This window comes from Eretmochelys imbricata, chromosome 6, assembly GCF_965152235.1.
Source record: "Eretmochelys imbricata isolate rEreImb1 chromosome 6, rEreImb1.hap1, whole genome shotgun sequence".
Lineage (NCBI taxonomy): Eukaryota > Metazoa > Chordata > Testudines > Cheloniidae > Eretmochelys > Eretmochelys imbricata.
Genome location: NC_135577.1, coordinates 72,366,822 through 72,380,393, shown reverse-complemented (window position 1 = coordinate 72,380,393; position 13,572 = coordinate 72,366,822). Strand labels below are relative to the sequence as shown.

The 13,572-nt window shown below is 39.3% G+C and overlaps 1 protein-coding gene across 3 annotated transcripts in view; it reads right to left on the bottom strand.

Annotated features, from left to right (window-relative positions):
- The window catches only part of RMDN3 (regulator of microtubule dynamics 3), a 60,048-nt gene that overhangs the window by 35,061 nt on the left and 11,415 nt on the right, over positions 1-13,572 (bottom strand). For all 3 annotated transcript variants that reach the window (XM_077818882.1, XM_077818884.1, XM_077818883.1), the window contains 3 exons: positions 6,736-7,003; positions 5,332-5,434; positions 4,288-4,348 (listed from right to left, as the gene is read on the bottom strand). In XM_077818882.1, coding sequence (XP_077675008.1) covers positions 4,288-4,348; positions 5,332-5,434; positions 6,736-7,003 — 432 coding nt within the window. The remainder of the gene's footprint in view (positions 1-4,287; positions 4,349-5,331; positions 5,435-6,735; positions 7,004-13,572) is intronic.

Sequence of the window (13,572 nt, the reverse complement as noted above, 5' to 3'; positions counted from 1 at the left end):
AAGTCTACAGAGACAGAATTTAAGCCTGTGCACCTTTCCAATGATGCTGTTCTTGGAAGAGGTGGGCACAGACGACAACACATGCGTTTAGCATATGCCAAGACTGTTTCAGCACAAGGGGATACTGCACTAGAGACAAATGATTAAGCAACATGTTACCACAGAACCATCATAACGTGAACACTCTGCATCTATAGGGGCCTTATCAAGGTCTTTCAGAAGGGATGAGAGGAGGGAGTGACTTGCACTATCAGCCTTTTTTTGACAGCATGTAACCATAATACTACAAGTGTCATGCATATAATCTGTGGCTAATCAGATTTCATTCCATCTCCAGAATTAAATACTGCTCTGACATTTCTTTGGATCAGTTACTTACTTTTGACACAATAAAACTCTGAATCATTAGGCTAATCCATCACTCTTTAGCTCAGAAGCAGAATCATACTCTGTCACATATGCAAAGCACAAGTGCCAAAACTGTTTAAAACTTTAACAGGCAACGTGGTGGTTCACCAACATTCCAGTAGTTAAACCGGCAGAAAGAGCCAAACACCTGATTCCATTACAGAGATCAAGTCATGCTGGTTTCTTCCCCTATTTTTGCCTCTCACCAACATGAAAAACATGTTAGTGACCAAAGGCATCTAATTACTAATATGAAAAGAATTTTCTCCAAACCTTAAATTCAACTTCTAGGCTACAAGGTATTTCTCCTGTGAAGTAATGGTCCAAGCAGATCTTCAGAAAGCAAAAGAAGAGAGATTATTCCCTAGAAGAGTTTTAACCTCCATGCCCTTGACAATCCAGCGATCCTAACACTGATTGTTAATGTGTTTAACATTCCACCTTCAAAATCCCACCTGCCAGCAGTAATGCATCAGACATCAGTCATGCCAGAAATCCAACAGAATTTATCAAGCAGTTCACTCCAAAAAACAGAGAGGAATTTTCTCTTCTCTCTATAACCAACATTTGTACTAAACTAGGCTACCTCACGATTAACAGCTTTAGTTTAATCATAGCAGTAGAATCAGCAATCATCAGCTCCATACACAAGTTTCTACAAAAGACTGGTAGATACTCAAGCCACTGAGAATGGTAGGGAAAATGAGAAACTCCTCACTTCTAGCCAGCCACAACACTTGTTCAAAAATAGCAATGAAAAAACAAAGGTATTTATTACAGATAATTTTAGTTTAAATTACGAAGGAAAATAAAAACTTTGCCTATGTGGAAGCTGTATGCCAATACTACTACTTATGCTGGTTAGAGTTATTTCAGAGCCATTCAGTTATGTAAAATAACTGAACCAAATGAGAAGAGCATAGGATCGGAAGATTGTCTTCTGGCATGACACTGGTTTCTCTGGAAGACCCTGTAAAAAAGGTTACCTAGATTAAGACACCTCACAAATACAAAAAGCCAAGGCTTTTGCAAACCTCTAGCAATGGCCATGATAAAACTAAAAATGAACAAGATCAAGATGAGAAAAAAATTGTATAACAATGTAGTCAGTTTTATGGTTTCCCTTGTAGATAAGAAGTTTTTCCATGTACATAGGTCTGTCACATAGCAACTAAGTAAAGAAAGTGGAAAAAGTTTAGTGAATACCACTTAAACTGAGAGGGCAACTCAGGGCCAGGTAAAGTACCCAAAAAAACTTAATGTATTTTTGAAATTAACTAGATTTCAAGATAATAATCTGCTGTGATCAAGTTATCTTAGTTACATGTAAGTATGAGAAGCTGAAGAAAGAGTTGTATTGTTTGAGGAAATAGCATGTGACGACAACTTAGTCTACTGTAAAATAAATACTTAATGCACCAATTTAAGATTGCATGTTCAATGTTAATTTAGCATTTCCTGTTTTTTGAAGGCAAAACCCTTTATTTTGTAGGAGTATAGTTGTGACATACAATGTAAGCTGTTTAGATAACGTTTACATATAGTTAATCACAGCCATCAGTTTAAAGCAAAATTGTAATGGCAGCAGAATGCTTACCCTCCACTACAGAGAGACAGCCACTATCTTAGCCCTCCTCTGGATACGGCCAAGGAGAACCTGCCATATAGAGTAACTAGAAATTCTTTTCCTTTTAACCACGAACAAACTGCAATAATCTATACATTTCAAGCCCAGATGACAGATTTCAGAATTATGGAAGTCTCATGTTGCAAGGGACCTCTTGTTCTGAAGACATAAGAAATAAATTGCCCAATACCTCAGTAACAACCGCGCGGTCAAATCTCTCCCTTATTCCCTCCATCCCAAAAATATGGACGCTTTCTCTCCAAACCCTAGAGCCAAGGGGTTAGCCTTTCTTAAAATAGAGTTTCTACTTTACTTGGCACTATGTAAGCTTTTGAAAGGTCAATAAGAAAAGAAAATAAGAAAAGCAACTAACCCTAGTAAAACAAGAAAGGAAGAAGGAAGAATGTCAGGTCATCATTAACCATCTAGCTCTCAAGTTACTGCTCCCATAGCTTGTGCAGCTGGCTGTTAATTTGGCTTTCAATAGACATAAGAGGTTGCTCTGTAGGGGACTAAAGAGGGGCCAACAGAAACAGAGCAGATGAGAAAGAAAATAAGAGAGGCCACCCCAGTTCCAGTTCTTGAACAAAGGAATTACAATTTTCTATAAATGAGCTGTGTGAAATGGGCTTCCTAACCCTCACCTACCAGATTAATTTCCAGCACATAACAGCAGGATACATAAGCAGTCGTTTTCCCAGGGCACACAGAACCAAAAGGATCATCAATAAAGTTCAGCTCATTTCTGAGCCAAGATCTTTCATGAGGTCTCTTCTAGCTACTTCTATCCAGCCCCGTTTACCACAGTATCTGAGCAATCCTTAATGTACTTATCCTTACAATATCTCTGTAAGATAGGGGAGTACCATTATCCCCACTTAACAGTTGGAGAACTAAGGCACAGAGAGACAGAAATGACCTGCCACAGACTTCTTGTGTGACCTTGGGGAAAGCAGGGAATTCAACCAGAACTCCCAAATCTCAGACTAATGTACTAACCACTGGATCATCCTTCCTACATGAACATCATTCACAGTTATTAACTGAAAGAATTGCTTGTGGGACTATGACCCAGAGTGTGTGAGATCACCAACCACAACAACATGTCTCACTGGCCACAGGAGACATCAGATACAGCAAGAACAATTACTCCATTAATAGAATATAATATTTGTTTTGGCAGAGCAGTTTACAAATTCCTTGTTTTCTTGTCATTTAAAAAGAAAAACTCCAGCTGAACTAAGAAAAAACCTCTTAATGCTGGAACAAACTTTCCTCCATTTCACACTCATGTTCTCACAACACACACAGTTACAAGATATAATTATAGGTTTCAGAGTAGCAGCCAATTATTCCCTCCCCCCCATACTGTTCCTCACACGTTCTTGTCAACTGCTGGAAATGGCCCACCTTGATTATCACTACAAAAGATGTTTTTGTGTTTTTGTTTTTTTTCTCTCCTGCTGGTAATAGCTCACCTTACCTGATCACTCTAGTTACAGTGGGTATGGTAACACCCATTGTTTCATGTTCTCTGTGTATATAAAATCTCCCCACTGTTTTCCACTGCATGCATCCGATGAAGTGAGCTGTAGCTCACGAAAGCTTATGCTCAAATAAATTTTAGTCTCTAAGGTGCCACAAGTCCTCCTTTTCTTTTTTTGAAGATATAATTAGGATTTCCAGAGATCAGTTTAATAACTCAAAGGGAATCCTTTTAAAACACAGTTTTAGTCTCCAAATTTAAAATGCTTAAAAACTTCCCGAGCACACTGAACTCTGCATCTCAATTTCTTTTTCCTAGAAGTCCCTTTCTGCAAGACTCATCTATAAGCTGAACTTTTACCATCCTTGATGAAGCTCATTAAGCTATGAGATGCAGACTCATAAGAACTTGATACAATCAGTTTCTCAGAAACTAAAGAACACACATTATTATAGTTGCCTCCATCTTCTGTTCAAGAACTCCACCAGGCCATCTCCCCTCGGAACCAAGTTCTTAATTAGTTGTCATGAACCAAATAAAAACAAAATTTATCTTGCTAATTGTAACCAGTATTGTCTGTCGCTTATTCATGCCTACTAACAAGGAAAAGAAACTAAAATAAAGTCTGTTAGGAAAAGCAGATTCAATAATGTATATTTAAGGTAAGAAACAAACTTGTCTACTGAATAGACTGTGATAAAACCCAACTCTTAATATGACCTTTAACCTCCCTTGTTCTTCTCCCACACAGCAGAAAGTTACATACCACTGGTGACCCTCAGCACTTTGATCCCCTTTCTGTAGGGCTGCCTCTGCCTCTTCTTTCCCTGCAGACAGAAAGCACTAATTTAGAAAGCGTGAAAGTCACTGAATTTCTCTGAATACGTACCTCCCAAAGTGCTAGGGTCTCTACAGTGACAGGAAAGGGTAAAGAAGTTAAACATTTGTTAGTCACCTAGTAAATTTAGCTTGAGACTATGGACACATTCCAAAAGATCTCCTGTATGGAGAACTCAGATGCTCCAAGGCCGCTGGGCTGACCTAAGATCAGGTTCAAGGACACTTTCAGCATCGACACTGCAAGCTGAGAGGTTGCAGCTAGCAACAGGCTACAGTGGCTGGCTGCACTGTACCAGGGAGTCAAAGAGGCTGAAAAGAGGTGGCTGAGAGAGGAAAAAAGCAGAGAGCAAAAAAGAAAGTGCAACAGGCCTCAAAGGTGCTTTGGTGCTTACACCACTGTCTGTTGAGATAGTTGCTCTTCCACTCACTACCAGCTAAGTATCTTTCAGTGATACTGGGCACCTACCACCACACAGAGCTCTCTTTCTCTCTCACACACACTCACACAATTTCATGGAGCTCTCTTCTCTCTCTGCTCCATGTGTTTGTGTTCCCAAAAATGTGGGAATTTTGCAAGCCATCAGAAAGGACTATATACATTAAAAGAGACTGAAAATGATTGTCTTAAATGACTGCTATACATTGCTGAAAGGGACTACTCAGGCAATTCAGGCTTAAAGTTCAGGTTAAATTAAAAAGGGGAGGTGATTTCCTAAAGTTGATAGGAGCAGAAGTGTTAATTAAAATCTCCTGGTTTTATTTCAAGTCCTGTATAATGTTAAAAACCCAAAACAAACCGCATCTGAACTAGTGAATGAGAAGTAGTGAAACTGATCAAGTAAACAAAACAAGAAAACAATTTTTAAAATTTGCATTAGTAACATAAGGTCTTTTAAACAAGATACAGTAAAAAAAAAGTTTATCCAATAAAAACCCTACACTGAGCTGCCTCACAAACACTTTTTCTTACCATCAGAAGCATATGATTTCTTTTCGTCTGCATCCTCTGTGATTTCATACAGATCACTGTATGCTCGAGCCAGGCGCCACAGAAAATCCTGTCTGTCTCCATACTGCAGACAGAACATAAATATTTCAGATCACCTGTTAGAGAGCCCCTTTCTTCCACTGGTACAAAGATATAAGGAAGAGGACCGTCAAGTGGCAGCAGTAACAGGCAGTATGTTATTTTATTCAAACAAGTGGATGCATCTTTTATATATCTAGCTACACAGAGTAAACATATGCAAAAACACTTTGAAAAAAACTTTAATAGACCCAAACCAACAAGAATTCCAGCAGAAGTACAAAAAGAGTAAAATGAACGTCCAAATTTGCAACTAAACCCACAATTCAAAGGAGATCAGAAGAGGTCTAATTTATCACATCACCGTAAATGGATTCTCTCCCACCCTCCTTCAAAGAAGTTTTAGTTCGGATGAGGGGATGAGCACTGGAGCCACACATCCACTTGTCTGACTCCATCTCAAAAAGCAAGAGAAAAATCACAAGTTTTAAAAAGTTCAGTTTACTTATTTATGCTGTCTGCTCACTTTTTGCATTTCAGTCAGCTTGGACATAGGAAGATTGGACAGTTTCATATTCTGGTTTACACAAAACAGCCATGAGGCTGTTGTGGTTGGATTGCCAAAACTGCAGTGGCAAAGTTCAGTTAAAAACAGAAACCAATGTATTTTCAGTGACATATTAAAAAACCCAACTCTTCATACTAGGTTTTGTTAAATCCTTTTTTAAAAAAGTACAAGTTTTAAGCCTAAGCTACTTGACAATATCCATTTAAGTTGGCTTACTTTGGTATTATCTTAGACTATTAATAAGTAGGAGAAACATTTAAGAAAAGGGATACATTGGAGCATTAAATAAATTCATGGCATGATCCCTTTTGGGGCTTACAAAGAAACTTTACTTATGCTTAATGTTGATTAAGTCATTTGTTATCTCTAGCCTCTACATCATTTTTTATTTTAATGTTGAAGATACAGCAGCCAAATTGTTTTGCTTTTTAAACAGGCACCTATGTAAAAAAAAGCTATGTAATTTCCTGTACTGACTATACAGTCCTTGAACTCTATAACTGAGTCAAGGGACCCAATTACAACACTGTTTAGATTTGTACTATAGACAGGATGCAAGATGGTACATTTAAGAAAGCCAAGTCCTTGGACTGTCAGGGTTTTAGTTTTGTTAGGTATCATCTACACTACACTTCTAAGCCATATTATGACCAGGTCCATTGACTCCATTACATTTGTAGCACGGACTAGGTCTCGCACAACGACAACTAAAAGCCCAACTTCATCTTTCCCTGTTAGTGGAACACACAATTTTGCTGGGAAATTAAAATGAACTTTACCACCAGTTTATTATTATGCAGCAGCTGGAATCCTTCCCTCTTCTCCTGGTTATTTCCACTATGCAGCTGGTCAGCTTGCTGCAGCAGTTGACCAAATTCTTCCTCCATTGTAGAGTCAAAGACCAAAACAGTTTCATCCTCATTGACTAGGTCCAGTGAATCCCTCCGTGCAATCTTCACTGTCTCACAGCTCACTTCATCTTCTCCTTCCTCACTCTCTCTCTCTGACTCCCGGTCATAATCAGACTCTGCATTGGCTGTGGTGTACCTTTCAGTAAAAATTAAAATATAGAATTAAGTGACATTACATGTACTCAATACAAGATGAACGGCAAACAGTTTATAAACCAAGAGAAAATATTTAAAAAAAATCAGAGAGATGGGAGTTGGACTAATAGATGTCCTAGGCCCAACCTTCTCTAGTGCAGAAGTGTTTTCGCTACACTGTATTCTCCAGAATTTTGTGCAGTCTAGTTTTAAATCTCTGCAGTTATGCATCTTTCACCAAGTCCCATGTAGTACAGACAAATACAAAAGGGGTGAAGAAAATAAATTCAAAAGGAAGCTAGTGTGGAAGTCAAGACACAGGAGTCTACAGCCACTTGCCTCGTGAGAGAGCTTTTTTAGACCATTTAGCTTTAAAGCCTACAAAAGCATACACAGAACAGAACCAGCAAGGCAAGTCACTTGGGAACTCACAGATTATACATCAGATACCTCAGTAGGAAGTTTAACAGACTTATCTGGGTGGGAGATACAGCTTGAGGTTTTTGGTCTGTTCCAGAGAATTTCAAACAACTTTCTTGGCAAGATTAGTATTTTGATCAAGACTGTCTGAGCACTAAATATGAAACAGCTTGTTCAAGCTGACGGGGGAAAAGGTGTGAAAACGGTGGGTGAGTGATCAAAATTATTGCACATGTACAAAAAGACAAATTAAGGACTAGCAGCTGAGCCATGTAAAGACATGATATCTATATAAAAGCAGACAATGATTAACAATTGAAATGGTCCAGATTAGACAGGGTATGACTCAGACCAAGATTTTCCATAAGGGACTGTCTAAAGTTAAATTCCCAAAATTATGTTCAGGCATCTAAATAGGTGGCCTGATTTAAAAAAAAAAAAAAAAAAAGTGCTAAATACCCAGCAGCTCTCATTGAAGTCAGGTCACTTATTAAAGTATGCATTCTGAAGCTTAAATTTATAACCTTCCCTTTAAAAAAAATGCTTAGCCTAAGGTGTCCCTTCTCTAACTCACAAAGGAGCTCTTCACGAAGGAGGAAGCACTACGTTAGCCCTCATTGTTTAAGAACGTTCAGTTTTAATTTCAGGCTTTGTCGAAACTTGTTTCCCTCATTAGTCCAAAGGAGAGGGCCCTCTGCTGCAAGCAGTCTGCCATGAGCCCCCATGACATTTAACTACAGACCCTGACTGCAACTATTACAGCAATGAAAAGGAAGATTAACCAGATGTAACTAAGACCCAAACTATGTGTAACTTTAAAAGCTCAATGCATGAATTTGCACCAGAAGCAAGTAGGAAACCATTGTAGCCTATGGGACACTAGCATAATGTGCTGCCTATGGTTAAGGCTGCGAGTCTGTCATGGAGGTCGAGACGGGCAGCCCCTGGGCCAGGAGCAGCAGTTTAGGTGTGTGGGAGGGGGCTCAGGTCAGGAGGATGCGGGGGGGGTGCTTTACTCAGGATGGGGGGGCTCCCTGGCTCCCACTGGCATAGCACTGCTGCTCTTAGGCAGAGGGGCCAGGGGGCTCCTGCATGCTGCCCATACCCGCAGGCCCTGCCCCCGCAGCTCCCACTGTCTACAGTTCCCAGCTAATAGGAGCTGTGCAGCCAGTGCTTGTGGCGGGAGCAGCACGCAGAGCCCCCTGGCTCCTCTGCCGCCTAGGAGCTGCAGGAACACGCGGAACTGGATAGGGAGCCCCTAACAGCTCCGCCAACCTTCCCCAGCACCAACGGGGGTCCCGGACCACCTCCCCCAGCACCCATGGTGCCCTCGGACTGCCCCCCCCAGAGCACCCGCAGCCCCCCGCTCAAGTTTTATAGTAAAAGTATATAGTAAAAGTCATCGAGAGGTCACAGGCCATGAATATTTGTTTACTGCCTGTGACCTGTCCATGACTTTTACTAAAAATACGCATGGCTAAATCATAGCTTTACCTACGGTCAGCTATGTTAAGCAATCAGACCACCACATTTTGCAACAGCTGAAATGTCCAAGTATTCTCCAAAGACAGCCTCTAACAGGGAACATTACAGTTATCAAATCTAGAGATAGAAGGTATGTGCCAAGGTACGCGTCTAAGAGAAATGTGGATCGCAATTTTGCCAAACACAGATGAAAAGATGGCTACCAAAGTACTGTTTCTTCAGGAGTCATGAGCAGTACAGTTGGATCCCTGAACTCACTCTCTCCTTGGTAGAGAGCCAACAAATACTGTCAACTCAGAGGGTAGACACCACACCAGCCCCATCACTCTCTCTAGATCATCATGAACTGTACACTACCAGGTAATCAAACCAAATCTCAGGCTAAGCAGTGTAGTCTGGTCATTATGTGGAGGAGAAGCCTCTAAGAACACTTAATCACTATGTTGCAGATTCAGTAGATATTCTTCCCTCTGAATCCATAGTGAAGCAATGAATCAGTATGGTGAAGGACATGCTGTACTAGAGGTGTTGCCATATTTTATGCAAGTTGTAAAACCTAAGGTACTGACCACTTGTTATTAAACATCTTGTGGCACTTTCATAAGAACAACGATACAAACTTGGTTCCCTAGTCAAATCCTGTTAGAATGTAACTGCTCAGTCTCCCTTAATTCATGCTGCAGTTCCAATTCAGCGTGCTACTCTTCATTTCCTGTCCTACACAGCTGTGCAGCGTAGGTGTCAGCAGATAAACAGCTGCCATGCCACATTCCAGACTGGCAGCATTTTAAAGGTGCTTAGAATGATTTGTGAATCTAGGCTGAAAAAGACTTTTTATCCTGAAGCACAATCAAAAGTACAAGATCTAAAAATCATTTCAAAATGCTGTGTCAATCTTTCTTCTTGTTTTTAGAAAAAAGATAATTACTATTCAGTGATGGCTCGTGATATATACATTTTCCTCTCACCCAGATAGACTCGCTCTACTGAGATGGCTCATGTATGAGATGCTTCCAGTTTAAAAAAGAAATCGTGCTGAATATAATTCAATAAAAACAAAAGTATTCAAAAAGACCAAGGGATTTAAGTGTTTTTATCCTGTTTTTCTCAACTTTAGGAAGACAGGCAGTTCTTAAATGCATTAATATGTGAAAGTCCCTACGTGGCACATTTCCTAAATTAACAACAAGCTATTTGGTGCTAATAAGCATGTGAAAAAAAGAAAAAGGCCCCAGTGGGCTTGTCTGCCCCCACAGTGCCAAACAATGCAAGACAATTAACTTCCACACCACAATCCAAGACTTCTTGCTGCTGATAGCATGAAACAATTTGGGTCATCTGGAAGTGAAACATGAGGCGCTACTGATGCCTGTTTGGATTATAAGTAGCAGCAGCAGAAGTTTTATAAGATTTCACCAAAGGGCAAAAGAAAGCAACTGCCAAAAAAAAAAAAATGTATTGCAGGAATCCGAGGATAATCTGTGCTAATTGAGAAAGTTACAAGTCAGTTCCAGAGTGGCTACCATACACAGCTACATAGCATTAATACTGGAGGCATAAGTAACATGGAATCTTCAGTTTAGTACCACAAACTTGTTTTACATTAGGCCAGGATTGCTTATCCACTAATTCATCACAGTGACTCTTAAAGCTGCCTGCAAAGTTTTAAATTACTGACCTGCTACTGGTCTGAACTGTTTAAATATATTTTAAACAAACCAAAGAATTGCAAAGAAGCAATGAAACACAGAAGCTGACTTCCAAATCCTTACAACTGGTTCACAGGGAGGGAGTGCAAATGTGAATATAGAAAATGCCCCAATTTCTTACCCTCCCACACAAAGTCCCTGCTCTCCTTCCAGCCCCACCCCTCTCCCACTGGCATATCTGCTAGAGTCTGCAGGAGCAGGGCTCCCTTCCCACAAATGTCAGAAGGGACACAGCAAGTGGGAACTGGATGATAGCTGACAGTTGGCAATGTGAAGATACAGTATTGCCAATGCCAAGAGTCATGCTCCCCAAAATCATGAGGCAAGCTTAACAGTCAAATTTAATTAAAAAAATCTGCTCTGAGCTTCACATTTTCAAACTTCTCTCTGCAACCATGAGGGCTAGAAACTTAGGTAGAGAGGTTAAACAAAAGCTGTGATTATCATAACATGATTTCAGGAGCTGGGGAATTAAGAAAAACACCTATTAAACACAAGACTCACAATTAAATCACAAGTGTTAGCAATATTGGAGATCAGAGGGGCCTCTCCCCACTTGGTGGCCCTCTTAAGGTCTGCTGCAGAGGAGAATCACAGCTAAGTCTTTGGAGGCTCGCAGTCCTCTCTCATAAGCTTTTTGGCTGAAAAATTCTCTCTACTCTCTAATAATCGAGAGACATTTTGAACTCTGTTGGAAAAAAAGCTTGAAATTTACTTTCTCAGCATCCCTTTGATATCTTATATCAAGCGTGCTAAAACATACATTTCATAATGACATTAAAGTCAAATAGCTTTACATTTGTAATCAAATATGTGTTTTGGTCTTGGGAGCTAATTCTCAGCTAGGGGATCCAGTAAACTATATTTTAATTTATTACCTGTTCTAAAAATGGCAAAAAGTCTCAACTTTCTGAACTCTCCTGAACACCCATTTTTAAGGTGTCACGTTAAAGTCATTCCCTGACTCACATCTAAACTATAGATTTTGGATTTTAAAAAGAAAGGAGAGAAACAAAGCAAGTTTATAATGGAAAGCTGGTTGCAACCTTCACTATGGAACTTTATCTCCAAGCTTTTTCCTCATTTGTATTAATTGAGAAAGTAGGTTAGCCAAGTTAAAAGGATTTAACTTGCTATGGTGATTCTCAAGTTTAAAAGTCTTATCGTGACACTTATCTTTTCACTAGTCTTCCTCTGTTAGATATGTTCTACAAAGATTTTACCTACCTGCAGGCATTTGTTATTAGATCAGTACTACAGTCAATCATCAAGAAGGTTCAACTGAATACTTATTAGTAATTTAAAAGCCACCATGAAAGACAGTCAGGAGTAAGCCCAACAGCCCTGCAACAAGTCTGTACTTCCCTATCTCAGGGTAACAGAATACTGCTGGCTGAGGCAGCTCAATGACATTAAGCTGTTTCCTCTAACAGAGGATCTCTTTTCTGCAACCTGTAAATAGTAGGAGCACTACCTTTTAATCCATTGCAATTATCTTTATTAGTTAATGCCTCTTTAGTAGCACTAGACCAACATCTCAAAAAAAATCTATTATCCACTGTGCCCGTTGGGTTCTGGAATTGACATTTACATCTTCTAAAAGATGTCAGTATAGTAACTTGTGACAATGAAGATTTAGTACATCTGTTATTACATACAGAACTTCTTTAACACAAGGACTTTTTCAGAACCAGTTACACAGAGTAAAGTCTTGTTTAGCCAAATTACTTTAAACTAAACCTTCCTCCTACCAGAATCTCAGTTTTGACCCTCCATGAATCAGTTACTCAGTAACTCCCCCATTAGCCAAATGTTTTTAATGTCTTCAAACTATTTCCAGGTGAATGAAGTGATTGTGTAATCCGTCTTGTCAATGCCTTGTTCTAACTACTATTTTATGAGATGAAATGAAAGGCTTTTAGCACTCCAAGATCCAGATTTAGGGTTGATTTTCTCCTGTGATAGTTGAAGATCCTTCACACAAAATAAAGAGAGAAATGAATACTCTATCCTGCTGTAGGTGTTCCCAGCTATTACAGAGAAATATTGCAGGGCCCTGAATTTAGCTCTTAACTGCTAAGCAAAAAATAGGTATGACACTCAATTTTGTTCTAGAAGAATCATGGACTTTTAGGGCAAATGTGGACCCATATGGTTATAAATTAATATGGTAGTAATGGAAGGGGAGTAGAATATCCATATAAAGGAATGTCTGACAGTCAAACAAAGCCTTTTGAAAATACTTTGGTAGGTAAGATGGTGGATGTTGGTTTTCTTCCTGTGTAAATATTACTACCATAGGCCTGCTCCTACTCCCCTTTAAGTCAATGATTTCAGGGGGAGCAGGCACCTTTTCATATTCTTGTTCATAAATGGATGAGACAGACACTTTTGTTTTAAAGTTGTAATTTTAAGTCTCTACACTTTATTAACCTGAAATCTTAAAAAATACTATCTGTTTAGGTCAGCTTCAGAAAAATGCTGTTAGGTTAAATCTGGCCCAAAGTTTAGCTTTCATAAAACTTGAAGACTTTTGTTAAAACAAACTGAGTTAATATTTCCATTTTTAATTAAATAGAAGCATTCTTTAACTTTTAAATACACCTTTGCAAGGTAGACTACAGACTGTACAGATCTCTTTACAGTGAGAAAGTCTGTGAATATTTCTCTGTGCTGGTAGAGCGGATGGTTAAGTGACATGGTCTACCAGTATGCTGCCAACAATGCAAGCTGTGAGTGCAGATAAGTGTCTACACATTGTCCTGCAAACAAACCCCTTGAAATTCTCCAAGTGAAGTAGACTAAAATGAAACTGACTAGTCTCGTCATCGACCAACACCAAGAAAAATGTAAGAAGTGATGAGCATAACTGGTGCAATAATTATATTAAAATATTATTTGTATAATAAGGATTTTTTTTAACCTGTCCCCTTATATTCCATAATGTCATTCTCAC